We start from the raw sequence: 19,028 nt of genomic DNA on the forward strand, positions 1-19,028 counted from the left end.
GCAACATGACCCTCGAATTGTGAGAATTAGAAATAATCCTGACTACTGGGTTGCCACACTATTAGATCCCCGGTACAAAAGTAAATTTGCAGAAATTATTCCTGCCATAGAAAGGGATGCACGCATGCAGGAGTATCAGCAGAGACTGTTGCAGAATATTACATGTGCTTTTCCACAAAACACCAGTGGTGCACGTAGTGAATCTCACAGTTCCAACTTGCCAACCGTGGGACCGTCAAGTGTTCAGCACTCAAACCGTAACAGAACCACAGTATCTGCTGGTAACATCAATTTTGCGGAATCATTTCACCACTTTTTTAGCCCATCCTTTGCAAGGCCACAGGAGACAAGAAGTCTGACACATAGTCAACGCCTAGAGACGATGGTACAGGAGTATCTCCAAGTAAACATTGAAGCCATGACTGTGTCACTGGACCCTTGCTCTTTTTGGGCTTCCAATCTGGATAAATGGCCGGAGCTAGCCACTTACGCCTTGGAGATCTTGTCATGCCCCGCAGCCAGCGTTCTGTCTGAACGTGTGTTCAGCGCTGCTGGTGGTGTGCTGACAGATAAGCGCACGCGGCTCTCCACTGATAATGTAGACAGACTCACGTTCATAAAGATGAACAAATCATGGATCCGAAATGACTTTTCTACCCCTGTGTCATCCTGGGGAGAGTAAAAGCTTGATGATTGGTTAAAATCACCCTACCAACCGTTTTAAGCTTTCAAATTACTAATCATGTTTATCTGTATCTTGGCTGGAAAATAATTTGGGCTTTGTAGCAGTGTGCAGCACTGATTCTATTAGGCCATCTATAATAAGCTCCACCAGATTTAAAATTACTAATCATGTTTATCTGTATCTTGACTGGAAAATAATTTGGGCTTTGTAGCAGTGTGCAGCACTGATCCTATTAGGCCATCTATACTAAGCTCCACCAGATTTAAAATTAATAATAATTTTTAGCTGCATCTAGCCCGGAAAATAATTTTGGGGCTCAGAGATGCGCAAGACACATGAGTGCCTTCTTGCTGCACTACCTGCAACATGACCCTCATATTGTCAGAATTCGAAGTAATCATGACTACTGGGTTGCCACACTCTTAGATCCCCCAAACTTTTCGATCAACCTTTTCATTTTAATAAAGACCAAAAAAATTGTCATTTTTGAAATTATAAGCATTAGCAGGTTATTAGAAACTGAAATCAAACAGTTTTCAACTCAAAACTTTATTCTAGGTGATGTTACATTTTCACATAGGACCCCTTGTTCGAAAGGAGCTTCTGAACTCTCTCGTCCATTGAATTTGTCAGGTTTTGGATGGTTTCTGCTTCAATTGTTTTGCATGAGGACAGAATACCCTCCCAGAGCTGTTGCTTAGATGTGAACTGCCTCCCGCCATCATAGACACTCCTTTTGATGATGCTCCAGAGGTTCTGAATGGGGTAGAGGTCAGGGGAGCATGGGGGTCACACCATAAGTTTGTCCCCTTTTATGCCCATATCAGCCAGAGATGCAGATGTTTTATGTGCAGCATGAGATGGTGCATTATCATGCAAAAAAATGATCTTGCTGTGAAATACACGGTTCTTCTTCTTGAACCATGGCAGGAAGTGCTGTTTGAGAAAATCCACATACATTATGGAGTTCATCTTTAGCGACTTCAGGGATCCTAAAGGGGCCGACAATCTCTCTCCCCATGATTCCAGCCCAAAACATTACTCCACCTCCTCCTTGTTGGCGCTGTAGCCGTGTTTGCGTGGGGTGTCCATCAACCAGCCATCCTCCACTCCATCCATCTGGACCATCGAGCGCTGCACGGCACTCATCCGTGAACAAAACAGTTTTGAAATCAGTCTTCATGTAATGTTTGGCCCACTGGAGCCGTTTCTGCTTGTGTGAAGTGGATAGAGGAGGTCGACAGGATGGCGTATGCACAGCTGCAAACCTCTGAAGGACCCTGCATCTTGTTGTTCGGGGGACGTTGGAGGCACCAGCAGCTTCAAAAACTTGTCTGCTGCTATGACAAGGCTTTTTTGCCGCTGCTCTTTCAACCTGACGTAATTGCCTGTAGGAAAGAGTCCTCAATTTGCCCTTATCAGCACGCACACGTGTGTACTGTGAATCAGCTACATACTTCTTGATTGCCAAGACACTTCATCCTGATCATCGCACAATGTTGATTGTAGTCATGCCTTGACCTAAACACTCCACAATTTGTTGCTTCTCAGCAGCCGACACATCCTTTTTCTTTCCCATTTTGGCAGAAAATGTAGGCTGCTTAATAATGTGAGACAGCCTTCTTAAGTAGTCTTGCCTTTCATTGGACACACCTGCCAAACTAATTAGCACAGGTGTCTGCAATTGCTTACAGTGATATAAAGAGCCCTGACACACATCACCATCCATGAGTTTAACTGACAAACAAGCAAATTCTTCCCTTATCACTCCTAAACACTTTTTGCATAATAATTTGGAACACAGTGTACATGTGCTTTTCCACAAAACACCAGTGGTTCACGTAGTGAATCTTACAGTTCTAACTTGCCAACCGTGGTCTCTATGGAGTTGTTCAATAAAGGGCCCAAAATTAAGATAACATAGATGGGAGAGGTCTCTATGAATAGGAATTCCTAAGTATTTGATACCCTGTGAGGGCCAGGCAAAGGGAAAGTTGGACTGGATGGAATCCTATATGGATTTGGGGAGGGAGACATCGAGGGCCTCAGACTTCGCTGCATTGATTTTAAAATTTGACCATGTAACAAAGTGATCTATTTCAGCCATAACAGCATGGATGGATATATGTGATTGAGTGATATATACTAGGACATCATCAGCAATTAGAGAGCACTTGTACTCGGTGCCTCCCACCTCAATCCACCTAATATTGGGGTTATGGCGAATTGATGAGAGCAGGTGCTCCGTCACTAGGATGTATAAGAGAGGGGACAGAGGACATCCCTGCCTTGTCCCATTGGTGATTGTGAAAGGTGATGAAAATGTTCTGATGCACCCCCTGGGCCTTGGGACACCCGGAGCCGGACCCTTTTTGGTGGATGCTGGTGGTTGTAGTCTTCGTGGCCGCGACCCGGTTTAGTGGCTCAGGGTGGTCAAACCAGTGGCGGAACTATTTATGTGGTTTTGATGTTTAAATGTCCGACTAAACCACCCGTGGATTGCGGTCAGAGTGAACCGCCGCTGCAGGGCAGACGGCTGAGGCTGGTGTTGTGGGTGCAGCAGAGCGTAGCATAACTCCCCACGGGAGGAGTATAGCCTCAGGGCAGTGTATGCGGAGGATGGGGGTGATGGTGCAGGGCAGCAGCAGTAACGACACGGAGTCAGTGATGCAGTCCAGGGCCTTTACTCACAGTTCTTATTATCCAGACCACGTCTGCAGGTAACGGCTGCCCACGTCGTACTGTGCTCACCAGGTGAGGGGCTCAGACAACTCCCAGATAACTTTGGAGCGCTTCACAGGACCCCCTTTGTGTGTCCTTTGTCTGGCCTTTCTTACCAACCCTTCTGTCCGGCTGCCTCGGGCCTCCTCTTGGTAAACTTGGCGCCAGTTTCCCTGACCCTATGTGGTGCCTTCCTAGCGGGTGTAGCGAGGGGCTGCGCCACATAAAATGTCACAGCCTCCGGTTTCTAGCTGAGGGTCGTTTCCTGCCTCCACTAGTTTCGGGGACCGGTCTCCCCCTTTGGCCTGACCCCACCACGCAGGTGGATTCGGGCGTGCGGTGGCGACTCGCCCGTCCGCACCCCTGGGATCCCTTCATTCCTCGTTCCTGGAGCCTTCTCCGCTCCTCTCCCTTCCTTCTCCCTCTTCCAGGCCTGGGCCTCTGTTACTAGGCCCGCCTCCGGAGCAGAGCTCATGCAGAGCCCCTGCTCCCTGCCACTTCTGCTCAGACTTCTCTGCACTGAACTAAGATGGTGCCCACCTTTTATACTCCCTTCTCAATGCACCCAGGAACTGCTTCCTCCCTGCTCCTGCACTACAGGGTTCCCCTTCCTCAGTGTTCCCTCCCCCCTCTCCAGCCAGGGACAGGGACTGTCGTGCCCATCTCAGAGGCATATTGGTCACCCTGCCCCACGGCAATGTGGTGTAATGCATGCAGGTGTCGGGTCCTAATCCACACTCCATCCTTACCTGAGAGTGAGATATCACACCTCTGGGTGAGGTGCAATACCTCTGTAGCAACCGAGCCCTCAGGGTGCTACAGTTCCATTTATCTTCAGCCTAGGTGACGTATTGTGATACAGGGCCATGATTTTGGCTATAAAAGGGTCCCCTAGACCCCTACCCCAAGCTTTTTAAGAGAATCATATATGGCGTGCCAGGAGACTCTAGGGAATGCTTTCTCAGCATCCAACGAGAGTATCTAATTACAAATTTTTAACTGCATCTAGCCCAGGAAATACTTTGTGCCTAGTAGCAGTGTCTGCTAGTCAGCGGATTATCCCGGCTGTTAAGCAAGCTACACCACCTGTAGTTTGGACACTTAATTTTTTCAAAGGAAATGCTTCGGAACCATGGGATACTCAGTGAAGAGCATCAGGAGGCACCCCAAGGCATAGGGGCAGGGACTGGCAGTAGGATGCCTTGCGGTGGACAGCCGAGCTCGATCCTTATAAAAGCTTTTTAACTGCAGCAGCTTTAGTGGACGCTACTGGAGCTGGAATTACGCGGCTGCTGGCATGAGACTTGCCCTCCAATAGATCCTTGTAAATGGATTTAAAGTGTATTCATTCAAATTAGAGATACAATTTAAATTGAAAAGCTTAGAGCTGCCTCCACCACAGGGGGGCTCGCTCGACCCACCAGCGGACAGGCACCAGTATTGGGAGAGGGGGGCTGGCCGTCAGGGTTCACCGCGGCTCTGGCACAAACCCGGCGACACGGAGGTGGCACGGGCAGGAGCGGACTGAACATGTCGGCTTCTCACTTTTTGGATTTTAGAAGGGCATGACATGCCTATATCTGTGTCTCCCCCTCCTTTTACTCCTCCACCTCTTTTCTTTTCGCATAACTATATGTACTTGTCACTTTTCCATGTGTTAGTTGTGTCTTCTGAGCAGTTTGTCAGCTTTTGGACACCTTTGAAGGTGTTTTCTATGTGTTTCTATGTGTTTTTGTTTGCCTGCCATTGGTTTTAACGGTGTTCGAAGGTGTTCGACGAACAGTTCGACGAACAGTTCGGCGAACACACGGGTGTTCGACGAACCGAACCGAACTCGAACACTACGGGGGTGGCTCAACACTAGTTGGGAGAGGAGGACTACTACTCCTCTCATCCGACTGCCGCTGCCGCTGATAACAGCGTGAGTGGCGCTGCTGAGGGGAGCAGTATTTCTCCTCAGCAGAGCCGGCGGTAAAAAACAAGAAAATTCTGAAGAACGTTCCCATGGTGATAAGCTCACCGGGGTTGATCAGCTGATCTTCAGCTGATCAACCCCAGTGACCTCACTCCTGCACAGCACTGTATACTGATAGGAGTGATTTTACACTCCTGTCAGTAAACACTGCTGTCTTCTACAGCACTGACATCAGTGATTGCTGATGTTACTGCTGTAGAAGTTACACGGATCATCGTGGGACAATCGTGATGGATTCATGGACTGTGTCGTGACGGCGGACAGGTGAGGAATATGGTTGTTTGTTTTTTTACGTTTTTTTCAGCAGATTGAAGGCTTCAGGGACTGAGAGGGTAATGAAAAATTTTTTAGAACCATGTGTTTTTTATTTCATTATAATACTTTATTCTGGCCTTGTCTTTTATTGAAAAAGCGGCGACCATTTTACTACGCAATTACTAAACTCGGCTTCACGTCAGCCGCCAATACAAGGCTGACGTGAACCCCAACCCCATTACCCCACTTGCCACCGCTACAGGACAGTGGGAAGAGTGGAGGCTAAGCACCAGATTTGGCTCATGTTATGGATGCGTCATTTCTGGGACTGCTGTGGGGGGAATATTATTAGCCGTGGAGAGGGCTAGTATCCATGGCTCCTTCCCTGGCTATTAATATCAGCCTGCAGCTGTCTGTTTAGCCTTTTCTGGTTAAATTTTAAAGGGGGCCACCACGTCAATTTTTTCTGGGGTCCCCCTGTAATCTAGCCAGTAAAGGCTAAACAAACAGCTGTGGGCTGATATTAATAGCCAGGGAACATTGTTGGCTAATGGCTCCTTCCACCAGCTACTAATATCAGCCCCCAGTGGTTGGCTTTCCCTCTGCTGGTTATAAAAATGATGCGGGAGTCCACGCCACTTTTTTAAAAAATTTAGGTTGTATGCCCACGATCCGGACGTAGCAGCACTTTGAACGCATATTTTTGCTGCATCCAAAATGTTGCATTCTATTGAACGCAGGTAAATCTACTTGTGTTCACTGAACCATGCGGATTTACCACATTCAATACATTCTAGTGGTCAAATTTCTGTTGCTGACACTAGCGAATCTGCAAGAGAATTTGACATGCTGCGGTCCTGGAAGACGTGCCGCATGTCAATGTTCACGGGTGATTCACAGCCTCTGATGCACGCATAGTGGACATGGAATTTTTAGAGATCCCATCCACTATGTTGTAACATCTAGATGCTGCGGGTTTGACGCTGTATAAACGCGCAGTGTCAAACCTGCAGCGGCTCCTGTTCATGGCCACGTACCCAAACTCACCCCCAGTGTGTCAATTTCTGTAGCGGACACGCTAGTCTCCGCTGCAGATTTTGACCGATTGAAGAACACCGCGTTTTGTACGCAACAAAAATATGCTGTGTCCAAAGCGCTGCTTCTTGCTGTTCATGGAGACGTATCGGCTAACGAAACAGCTGTGAGCTGTTAATCATAGCCAGGGACCATGTTTGCAAATGACACCTTCCCAGGCTAAGAATAGCAGCTCACAGCTGCCGCATAAATTGCGTGAATAGAAATGCTAATGAAGATTGGGTGAATGGGACTAGCTGACTCCTAGCTCTTTTGTTTGGTGATGACAAGGTGTCAATCAGACCTTTTCATGACCAAACCTATTTAAAGTAAAGTAAAGAGTTAAATACACAGAAGAGCAAACACTTTATTTGAAATACAACAGACACATTCTTTAATCATTTAAATTATATACTCAACCCAGTTCTGATGGTAATCCAAGGGTTTAAGCAATGTCCCACCAAATAATTTTATTTAGCTCCAAAAAGAATTCATTGATATACAAAAACGCTTCAAAAACGCGGCAAAAACGCAGCAAAACCGCACGCTTTTTCTGCAGCATTTTTCCTGCCAAGGAGATGCAGAAACACTCAGGAAATTTCTGCTTCAAATCATGATTGTGCGCACATAGCCTTATTTTGGACTTTACCCTTTGCTGCCACAGGATGCATTGTCCAGAAGTTTTAATGCTGTCCAACCTGCTCAGATGCACATAATGACTGTGTAATAAAACATCTGTCATCTGTTTTGTAAGCACAGTTCAAATATAATGTGCAGTAGATCCTTCTTATACCAGTTGCATTTGCACCTAATGACCCTAATTCATAAAAAAATGCACTTACGAACCAGTCTAATAAAATATCCTCCTGACCCCCTCAGAGTCTTCATAGCTCAGATAGTTGTGTTGTAGCAAATCTCAGCTATTCTATTCTCAGCTCTGCTATGCATGCGGGGAGAAAATGCTCGTGCTCTGATGATCCCCATGAACCACCAATGAAATGTAAAGTTTTTATATAGTAATGAACATTGGTCAAATAGTGTATTATAGGCACTACACTTAAACCATTAATGGTGACCTAATTCATACAAATAAAATTGTCTTTAATTGATCCATCTATCTCGATCAGTAAGCACACAGAAGAGCAGAGGGAGGGGCCTGCAGCATTGAGGAGAAACAATGTTCTGCTGGAAAATGTCGTTTTAGTGGAAAAGTATATGACTAGCTATTCAGCTCTGCAAATGTAGATGCATAGAGGGGCATGTTATTATTCTATTATGATGTTAGAGATTTGCTGTATTCTCTGAGACAAATAATTGTGTCTACACTGTTGCCTTATTAGGCTGCTTTTCACAATGGTTGAGACAGAGAGACTGTGACATGATCTTCCTCCGTATACACAGTCATTGAAGGATATATCCCTTTCCAGTTTCCCCTTCTTTAATCAATCATTCTCCCTATATAATGTTTACTATGTTAATCTAGAAGCATTTCTTGGCAAGGAAACAAAGTCCTGAACATTTCCAGGCAGGGAAAAATGGAGCATCAACTGCAATAAAGATATAGTTAAGAGTTGGTTCAGCACCGCTCATTTCTGCATCGGGAGATGAACAGTGCTGATGAATACAATACCTGCTGGAACAGGTGGCGAGTAGGTAGGTATCAGGGAAGTAGCCTATTATAATGAATAGGGCAGGTCCACGATACATCAATCATTTGGACTAGTTTAATTTTTGTCTATAGTTATCCAGTATCCACATATATACCGCACTCGTGTTTAAAGGCAACTAGCGCAATAAAAAGACTGTGCTAATGTATAATATTTTGCGACACTACTGCAATATTTTTATTTATTTAATATTTAGCACCATTATCTTTCACTTCATCTACATCTAAAACATACCTGGAAAACTGTGATCAATGCTTGTGGGAAGGTATCAAAAGTGCTTCTCCTTATTTCTGTGTCTTCAAAATCAAACTTTCCACCAAACATCTGCATGCCGAGAAGGGCAAAGATGATCATGAAGAGAAAAAGCAAAAGTAGAAGTGATGCAATGGAGCGGACGGAGTTGAGCAGTGAAGCCACAAGGTTATTTAGTGATGTCCAATATCTGAAGTTTAAAGAAAGCAGATTAGAAACATGGGAAAGAGAAAATACAACGAATGGTCCAGATTAAATCTAAATTTTAAATATTATACCATACACTGTAATATATTATCGGAAAAATGTAAAAAGCTTTCAAACCATTTTACATTTAACATATTATTATTGGTAATTATTTGGGCCAAATGAGGTTTGGTCTTTGTCCTTCAATTGTATGAGTGCTGAAATGTGATAATAAACATAAATCTAATCTATTTCTAAAGCAGATATCTTAATGGAACTTCCAGATTCCTTCTAATTCTAAATTTTTTTAATAATTTCATAAACTTCATAAATAATTTCCAATATTCTACATGATTGCTTTTTTTACTAAAATTTACATTCATGGCCAACAGTTTTCAGACTGACCAATTTTGTTTTTTGCTGTTTCTATGGTTACTGGAGTGCAATTGCAAGCATTTCTTATGTTTTTATACATTTATTGAAAAATACATTATGTTTGTGTAAAGATCCAATATTTACAGCATTGAGCCTTATTTTTCAAGACTTCTGTAATTTGCTCTGGCATGCTGGCTATCAGCTTTTGAGCCAAATCCTGACTGATTAACCCATTATTGTCTAATCAGTGGTTGGAGTTTATCACAATTTCTGTGTCTTTGTCCACCAGCTTTTTGAGGATTATTACAGGTTCTTAATGAAACTGAGATTTTTGAAGATTTCTGGCCATGGACCAAAAATGTCAATGTTTTGTTCACCGAGTCACTTAGTTATCACTTTTCTCTTGTGAAATGGTGCTCCAACATACTGGAAAATGCTTTGGTCATCATCAAAAATCACAGATCACAATCCCGTTGAGAAACTGTGGTCAGTCTTCAAAAACTGGATGGAAAAACAAAAACATGGAAACTGTATTTAACTCCAAGCACCAATTACCTTCCGAAGTCAATATTGAATTTCAATTAACTTTTCAATTAATAATGCTTATATTAACTTAGTTATACACATACATGCTTACCGTGTGATCTTAAATATTCGAAGAAGTCGTATACACCGCAAAACAGATATTCCAAGTGGAGTCATGATGTTGCTAGCAACTAACAGGATTTCGAGAAGTCCTGTGCATACCACAAAGCAGTCAAACCGATTGAAGAGAGACATAAAATATGACTGGAAACCAAGTGCATAGATCTTCAAGATCATCTCCATTGTGAATAAAGCAAGCAATACCTGGTTCACAATATCTGAAAAGTAAATAGAATTAATAGATTCCTGAAACTGTACAATAAAACTATATGACCTATGATACTCCTAGTGCTGGAGTTGCATTTTATGGTTACCGAAGTACAATTACAAGCATTTCTTATCTTTTTACACATTTATTGACAAATACATTATGTTTGTGTAAAGACTCTATTTACAGCGTTCTTTTTCAAGACTTCTGTAATTTGCTCCTGCATGCCGGATATGTTACTCCTACTCTGGAGTTGCATTTTAATTCATGATTAAACTCTATATATATGCAGGGTAGAGTTTGGTAGAAAAACTTGTTTAAAAAAGCATAAAAATTTGTAGCCCCTTAGCCACTGCCAATATGCATTAAAATGGCGGCCGTTAAGGGGTCTTACTCCATTGTCGTTTTAAGACAGAGATCAGGAATAAGTGAATTGCTTCTCCCCTACCCCAGAGGGCAAAATTCCTGTGGGTGACAACTGACACCCTACGACATTGGCCCCTGGCCAGTTTTGGAGCCCATCAGGGCAGATTAACCCTTTAAATATTGCATTCAATGGCGACAGTGGCAACAGCCTTTGTGTTAAAACAAAAAAAAACAAAAAAACATACACATAATTAGTATTGACCAGTGATGAGCGAGCACTAAAATGCTCGGGTACTTGTTACTGGGGTCGAGTAAATCGTAATGCTCAGGTGCTCGACCCAGTCAATGGGAAACTGTAGGATTTTTCCGGCGCCCCCCCTGGAGGTCTGGAGGGGGCCTAAAAATTAGTCAAATCAATGGAAACAGCACTCAAATTACATGGGAACAGCATGGGGTTGACCCCTGGAAGCATCTCTGACTGCCAGGTTACTGCTGTGAACAATGTTGTCAGAGTATTACGCCACTTTTACGGACTCACAATAAAACATACAAATACTAAGCTAAAATGGATTTTCCTGAAAAAAATTTTAAAGGGCACATGTCAGCATGATTGTGCTCAATAATCTACATACACTGTCAGGTGGGCAACATTACACTGATGAAAATTATACCTTGGTTGATGAAATCTGTCGTGTGGTTCTTGTGTAATAATTACTTTCAGTTTGGAGATAAAAGTGCTTTCATTAGAGCATACAGATGACTAAGTAAGCAGAGCACCAGATAGAACAGACCCCACAGGACTCCCTGAAGCATAAGAAAATAATTATCTCCAAACTGAAAGTAAAGATTACACAAGAACCACAGGATGGATTTTATCAACCAAGATATCATTGGTGCGCTTTAAGAAACATTCTTTCCAGGGTAATGACGTATAAATAAGGAAAAATAAATAACAAAAAACAAATATGTTTCCCCACACCTTGGGCTATGCTCACATTTAATGTTTTTGCACTTTTGCATTGCTTTCAACAGTGAAAAATGCATTCACCAGTAAATGTAATTTTAACATTCTACTACCTTATCTGGCCATGTGGTGTGTGAGACATGATCAGACACATCCTGTTTCATTTAAGTCTCAAAAAGCCTATTTTTACAGGGCCATCAGGCGGCCCTTGCTATTTTTAAAGGGCCAGGATTCGTCCCTCACTATTGTTAGAGGGCAATCAGCCGGCTATGCTTTGCATGGCCATGTATTGCTACTGCAATATAACGTATCCATCTGAGGTGGTCAAATTTTCTTTTTTTCGTATATATTCTGTAAAGTTTGAAATTTGGATGTCCTGCAGGCAGCCCTCACAATTTATAGAGTGCCAGCAGGTGGCCTCCACTATTTTTAGAGTGCCAGCAGGCACTTTGGGGACAGATGAGACCAAAATAGAGCTTTTTGGTAAAGCACAACATTCAACTGCTTACTGTAAATGGAATGAGGCCTACAAATAAAAGAACACCGTAATTGCAGTCAAATATGGTTGAGGTTCAAAAATATTTAGGGGTTGTTTTGCTGCCTCTGACACAGGGTGCCTTGACTGTGTGCAAGGCATCATGAAATGTGAAGATTTCTAAAGGATTTGGGTTCACAATTTAGTGCCCAGTGTCATAAAGTTGGGTTTGCATCCTAGGTCATGGGTCTTCCAGCAGGACAATGACTCCAAACATACTTCAAGAAGCACCCAGAAACAGATGGAAACAAAGAACTGGAAAGTTCTAAAGTGTTAATTCTAGCTCCAGTAGCGTCAAGTCTCCCACCACTACCTCTTACATATAGAAGCTTCAAAGAAACTGCAAATGACACATTAAATCAGTAAATTTTGGTAGCTTTGATGAATTTGTCAAATTTGAAACATTTCTGGCAACTTTAATGAATTTCTGAGTACATCGTAAAAATTATGAATCGGTCAATGAGTGCATGGACGAATTCAATCAAGTTATGCACTCTGGAAGATATGGTTGTGACCAGAATGAACACTCATTTCCAGCTGATGATACCTAGCACCTGTCCCTGTTGTAAAAGCAGCTAATAGTGGTATCAATGGGGTATAGAATATTTTTTTGGCAGAACAAAGTACAAAGAAATAATCCCCGGTTGGATCCATGTAATACGCTAACCATACTGCGATAACTCACCTGTACACCAATTGCTGATAAGAGAGGTAAAATTGTAGAATAAAAAATAGATTTTAACCAGCATTGAAGAGTATTTTTGGATGTGGCAGCAATAAACTGTGAAGGAACGCAAGCAACTCTGCCTGCTTTCATGAATTTGTGAGTACAGATCACCATTAAAAACTATGAATCGCTCAATGAGTGCATGGAGAAAATCAACAAGTTATGCACTGTGGAAGACATATATGACCAGAATGAACAATTATTTCCAGCTGATGATACGTAGGACCTGTCCCTATTCTAAATGCAGCTAACAGCGGTATCAATAGGGAATAGAATATTTTTTTGTTTGATTGTAGCAGCAAGGAGTATAAGACAATAATCCCTGTGCAAATGCATGTGATACGCTATATATGGTGCGATAGCTCACCCGTATACGAATTGATGATAAGAAAGGTAATATTGTAGAATATAGAATCGATTTGAATTGGCCTTCCCATTATTAGGGAGTGGTTCCCCTATACTGTTATTGTGTATGCAGCAAGTTCAAGGGTTGCCAAAAATTAGGACGCACTCCAATACCACTTTGAAGAGATGTAGTGAAGGGCCTCAGAAAAATTGTAATAAAAATTAATCTGGAGTGAGTTTCCTATACTGTTATTGTGTATGCAGTAAGTGCAAGGGCTGCCAAAAATTAGGACTCAGTACAATCCCCCTTTGGAGAGATGTTGTGAAGGGCCTCCGTCCAATTTTTTTTTTCCCATTATTAAGGAGTGGGTCTTCTACACTGGTAATGCCATGCACTAAGTGCGTGCATGGACTGATAAACATTTTCCCCTGGGTCGTATACATATATTTTATAGAATGTTAAATGTAGGCCTCTAAAAATAGTTCCTACGGACATCATAAACACCCTTAAAAAAATTATGTGGGTGTTGCATGATGGCCACCCTGGTGATATGGTGGTGGAGGATGAGGAGAAGGAGGAGAACAATAGAAAATAGTAGAAATCTTGAAGCATATACCTATGTCTGGGTGTAAAGGGGTGCATGGGAATAGATCCTCCAAAAAAAACACTGGATTTGAGTTTATGTTCCGCTGCTATCATCCGGTGGTGTCGAGAAGTCTGGCTCAATCCAGACCTTGTTCATTTTTATAAGAGTCAGCCTGTCAGCATTTTCAGTTGGCAGGCGGATGCTCCTATCAGTCATAATGCCCCTGGCAGCACAAAAAACCCGCTCTGACAAAACGCTAGTGGCAGGGCAGGCCAGCATCTCCAAAACGTAAAAGATGGAAAGAGACAATTCATGCAACGTGTCCAGCTTGGATATCCAATAGTTGTAAGGCACAAAGGAATCACGGAGGACGCTGGTATGTTTGCCAAGTTACTCCTCATGCATCTTCTAAAACTTTTCCATCCTTGTTAAGGTACCCCGGGCATCAGGGCCTGGGGAAGAAGAGATGGAAAGTTCTACTTGTAGCGTGGTTCTAAAAGTGTGACCAACAAGAAATTACTGTTGCCCAAAATGCATACAACGCGAGGGTCATTGGAAAGGCAGTAGAACATAAATTCAACCATGTGTGCCAGACTGCCAACAGCCAAGACTTCCCTGTCCCCACCAAGAGGACTACTGTCCATGTTCTCCACCTCATCTTCCTCTTGGTCCTCCTCCTCATTCTCCCTCTCCATAACATCCACGCTGAACAAACAGTATGAAAGAGGAGCGGGAGTTCCCATCTGTAATGGAGGAAACCAGCTCCTTATCCTCCTCCTCCTCATTTTCACCCAATCCGTATGGAGATGAGGCTGGGCTGTGTAGCATCATCCTGTATAGTTTCTTGCTCCATCTTATCGTGCTCTGCCTGCAAAGCCTCCTCTTTAATGGTGAGCAGTGACCATTTCAGTAGGCAGAGAAGAGGGATGGTGACACTAATTATGGTGTCATGACTGCTCACTCTCTTGATCAGGTCCTCAAAGTTCTAGGGAATGCCAAGGATGTCAGACATCCATGCCCAATGATCAACTCTTATGTGTGGAGGCTGACCGGAATATCCATGTGCTTGTTGAAGCTGGTATTCAACAACTGTCCTCTGCTACCCACAAATCCTTCCCAACATATGCAACGTTGAGTTGAACGCTTGGTGAAATCGCACACCAGTCAGTGAGATGGAAGCTGCAAATGCTACTGAAACACTGCCAGGGCAGCAGAAAGTGTAGCTGACTTTCGGAAATGGGCACACACACGTGGCGTACTTTTACAAGCAGCTCAGACAGATACTGGTAGGTTTTGAGAAACTGTTGAACCACTAGGTTGAGCACATAGGCCAGGCATGGTACGTGTGCGAGCTCGCCTAGCTTCAGAGCCGACAACAGGTTCCAGCCATTGTCACACACGACCATGCCTGGCTATAGGCTCAGCAGTGACAGCCACAGATTAGCCTGCTCTTTTACAGCTGTCAACAACTTTGCAGCGGTGTGCGGTTTGTTCCACAAGAATATTAGCTTCAGCACAGTCTGTTGCCGCTTGGCCGAGGCAGTGCTGCAGTGCTTCCAGCTTCCAACTGATGTGGTGATTTTGGAGATGGAGGCTGAGGAGTAGGAGGAGGCACAGGAGCTGTAGAATGTGGGGGCAACCCTGATTGACCCAGGGCCTGCAATCCTCGGCATCGGGAGGACGTGTTCCGGCTTCCACTATATTAACCCAGTGTGCCGTCAGCAAGATGTACCGTCTCTGGCCATAAACACTTGTCCACATGTCCGTGGTTAGGTGGACCTTCCCAGTAACTGCATTGTTGAGGGCATGGGTAATGCTCTGGGATACATGCTTGTGTAATGCGGGGACGGCACACCGGGAGAAATAGTGGCGGCTGGGGACCGAGTACCGAGGGACGGCCGCTGCCTTCAGGTTGCGGAAACATTCCATCTCCACGAGTCTAAAAGGCAACATTTCAAATGCAAGCATTCAAGAAAAGTGAGAGTTTAGTAGTGTGCCCTGTGTGGTGTTGGCTGCGTATTTGTGCTTGCTTTCGAAGGACTGGGGTAGGGACAACTGGAAGCTGATGGTTGCAAGTGTGCAATGACAGGTGCAGGACGGGAGGCATCTTCACCTGCGCCATGGACAGAGGATTGCCATGCACGCACAACAGCAGAACAGGCAGTGGTGTCACCTGCAGACACTGTTTCTGGACCCTGGCATTCGGCCCAACTAGTCAGGTGCTTTGCTGTCATGTGCCTGAGCAAGCTGGTGGTGGTCAGGCTGGTAGCTTTGCTGCCCTTGCTGATGCTGGCATTTACAGAGGGTGCAAATGGCCTTTTTTTGGGTTATATGGATAATCTTTAAAAAAGAGTCAGACTCTGGAAGACCTAACAGTTGGACTGGCAACTTCCCTCGTGTTAGTGTTCCGGGGAACAGTTGCCCACCTTGTGTCTGTGGCAACCCCACTGCTTGCTCCTGTCTGTTGTGTGCTACGCCTCCCTCCCCCTGTGTGCTGCTGTCCTCCCTATGCATGTCACCTTCCCAGGTTGGGTCAGTGACTTCATCGTCCACCACCTCGTCTTCCACGTATGCACCCTGGGCCCCCTCCTGACTTGCTGGCAATTGTGTCTCATCATTATCCACCTCTTGCAACAGCATCCCACCGTTGCCTTCATGTGACCGTAACTGCTCAAATTTTTGGGCATCACTACATGCGATCTTCTCTTGCCCCATTTCAATCGGGCCGGGCGAGGGGCTTGAATCTATAAATGGAAAAGAGAACAGCTCTTCGGAGTGTCCAAGTGTGGGATCAGTTGTCTCTGGGCACTCAGCATGGTGGGAGGAGGGAGGATCAAGGTGATGAATGTGTCGTCCAGACTCTCTGCTACTGAGACTTGACAGTGTGGAAGACAGGGTGGTTGTGGTGGCAAACTGACTGGATGCATTATCTGGTATCCAACAAACAACCTTTTCACAATGCTCTGGCTTCAAGAGTGGTGTTCCGCGGCCCCCTAGAAATTGGAACAGGAAGGTAGTTCAACATGATGTGGGTGTTTCTTGTGCTCCTTCAGCAGGCACAGTTTCATTTTGCCCATGGCTTCGGCCTCTGCGAGCACCATCAGCATCACGTCCACTTCCCCGCCCCTTTACAGTTGTGCTCAAAAGTTTACATACCCCGGCAGAATTTTTGCTTTCTTGGCCTTGTTTCAGAGAATATGAATAACAAAAAAACTTTTTCTCCACTCATGGTTATTGGTTGGGTGAAGCCATTTATTGTCAAACTACTGTGTTTTCTCTTCTTAAATCTTAATGACAACCAAAAACATCCAAATGACCCTGATCAAAAGTTCACATACCCCAGTTCTTAATACCGAGTATTGTCCCCTTTAACATCCATGACAGCTTGAAGTCTTTTGTGGTAGCTGTGGATGAGGTTCTTTATTTTCTCAGATGGTAAAGCTGCCCATTCTTCTTGGCAAAAAGCCTCCAGTTCCTGTAAATCCCTGGGCTGTCTAGCATGAACTGCGCGCTTGAGATCTCCCCAGAGTGGCTCAATAATATTGAGGTTAGGAGACTGAGATGGCCACTCTAGAACCTTTACTTTGTTCCGCTGTAGCCAATGACAGGTCGACTTGGCCTTGTGTTTTGGATCGTTGCCATGTTGGAACGTCCAAGTACGTCCCATGCGCAGCTTCCAGGCTGATGAGTGCAAATTTGCCTCCATTATTTGCTGATGACGTGGTGCATTCTTCTTTCCTTCAACTTTTACCAAGTTTCCTGTGCCTTTGTAGCTCACACATCCCCAAAACATCAGCAATCCACCTCCTTACTACCTTACTGTAGGAATGGTGTTCCTTCCATCATAGACCTTGTTGACTTCTCTACAATTGTAATGTTTATGGTTGTGGCCATAAAGTTCAATTTTGGTCTCATCACTCCAAATTACCTTGTTCCAGAAGTTTTGAGGCTTGTCTCTGTGCTGTTTGGTGTATTGTAGGCAAAATAGTTTGTGGCATTTGTGCAGTAATGGCTTTCTTCTGGCCACTCGACCATGCAGCCCATTTTTTTTCAAGTACCTCCTTATTGAGCATCTTAAAACAGCCACCCCGCTAGTTTTCAGAGAGTCCTGAATTTCAGCTGATGTTATTTGTGGGTTGCATCCCGAACAATTTTCCTGGCAGTTGTGGCCGAAATGTTTTTTGGTCTACCTGACCGTGGTTTGGTTTTTACAGAGCACCTGATTTTCCATTTGTTAATCACAGTTTGAATGCTGGTGATTGGCATTATCAATTCCTTGGGTATCTTTTTGTATCCCTTTTCTGTGTTATATAGTTCAACTACCTTTTCCCATAGATCTGTTGACAAGTCTTTTGCTTTCCCCATGAGTCACAATCCAGAAACATCAGTGGCTGGATGAAAGATGCAAGAGTCTGTCTGGATCCCAGAAACTCACTCAGCATTTATGCATACACACACTGATTACAAGCAAACAGGTCACAGGTGAAGATTTTACTTTTAGTAGCCATTCAAACCCATTTGGGTCAAATTCTGAGCATGTTATCAGGCCAAAATCACCAGGGTATGTGAACTTTTGATCAGGATCATTTGGATGTTTTTGGTTGTCATTAAGATTTAAAAAGAGAAAACACAGTAGTTTGACAATAAATGGCTTCACCTAACCAATAACCATGAGTGGAGAAAAAGTTTTTTTGCTATCATTCATATTCTCTGAAACAAGGCCAAGAAAGGAAAAATTTTGCGGGGATATGTAAACTTTTGAGCACAACTGTACCTCAGTAATATGGGATCACGTGTGATGACCACGGTTTTAGCCAGTTGGTTTGTAGTATAGTATTGTTCAGTGACCAAGTGTGAATAAGTTCAACAACACAGAGGTGGCTGACTTTAAATTGAGTGTAATATTTGGCACACTTCACAAGATGTCTGTATTATTACCACAGTAATATGGGATTATGTCTGACGATGGAAAAGTTTCTCTGCTTCCACAATACAGCAATGTGAATAAAATAAAAAAAATCTGGCTGTATTCTACTAACAAGCAAATGGAGCAGTAAAATGGTGTATTGTATTGCATTTGAAGCAAATAATCAGGATTAAAAGGAGAAAAAAATTAGCCGTGATATCTAGGGCCATGGTTATCTGTAACAGCAGCAGCAGACAGAACATTCAATGGACCCTATTGTGCTGTATAGTGTCCACAAACTATATCTGCCTAACTCCTGCTCCCACCAGTAATATATGCAGCTGGATTAGTCCTCAGAAGAACTGTTAGTTCAGATGTATATGCATCTTGCTGTGGAATACATATACCTAACTATTAACCGCCAATTCTGTTCCTCACTCAGTAGCACCTCTCCCTACTCTGCCTGTTTCCGGGGTAGACTGTGATGAGCATAGGGTCACCAGGTCTTATATAGACCCGATGGCTATGAGGCCAGCCAATTACTGTAATGCCACA

At 43.8% G+C, this 19,028-nt stretch overlaps 1 protein-coding gene across 1 annotated transcript in view; it reads right to left on the reverse strand.

Moving 5' to 3' along the window:
- The window catches only part of CACNA1S (calcium voltage-gated channel subunit alpha1 S), a 1,485,309-nt gene that overhangs the window by 1,071,133 nt on the left and 395,148 nt on the right, over positions 1-19,028 (reverse strand). The window contains exons 12-13 of the mRNA XM_073685020.1: positions 9,828-10,053; positions 8,612-8,819 (exon numbers count right to left, since the gene is read on the reverse strand). Coding sequence (XP_073541121.1) covers positions 8,612-8,819; positions 9,828-10,053 — 434 coding nt within the window. The remainder of the gene's footprint in view (positions 1-8,611; positions 8,820-9,827; positions 10,054-19,028) is intronic.

Source organism: Phyllobates terribilis, unplaced genomic scaffold (genome assembly GCF_046119375.1).
Source record: "Phyllobates terribilis strain yellow unplaced genomic scaffold, ASM4611937v1 Scaffold_1__5_contigs__length_1240528914, whole genome shotgun sequence".
Lineage (NCBI taxonomy): Eukaryota > Metazoa > Chordata > Amphibia > Anura > Dendrobatidae > Phyllobates > Phyllobates terribilis.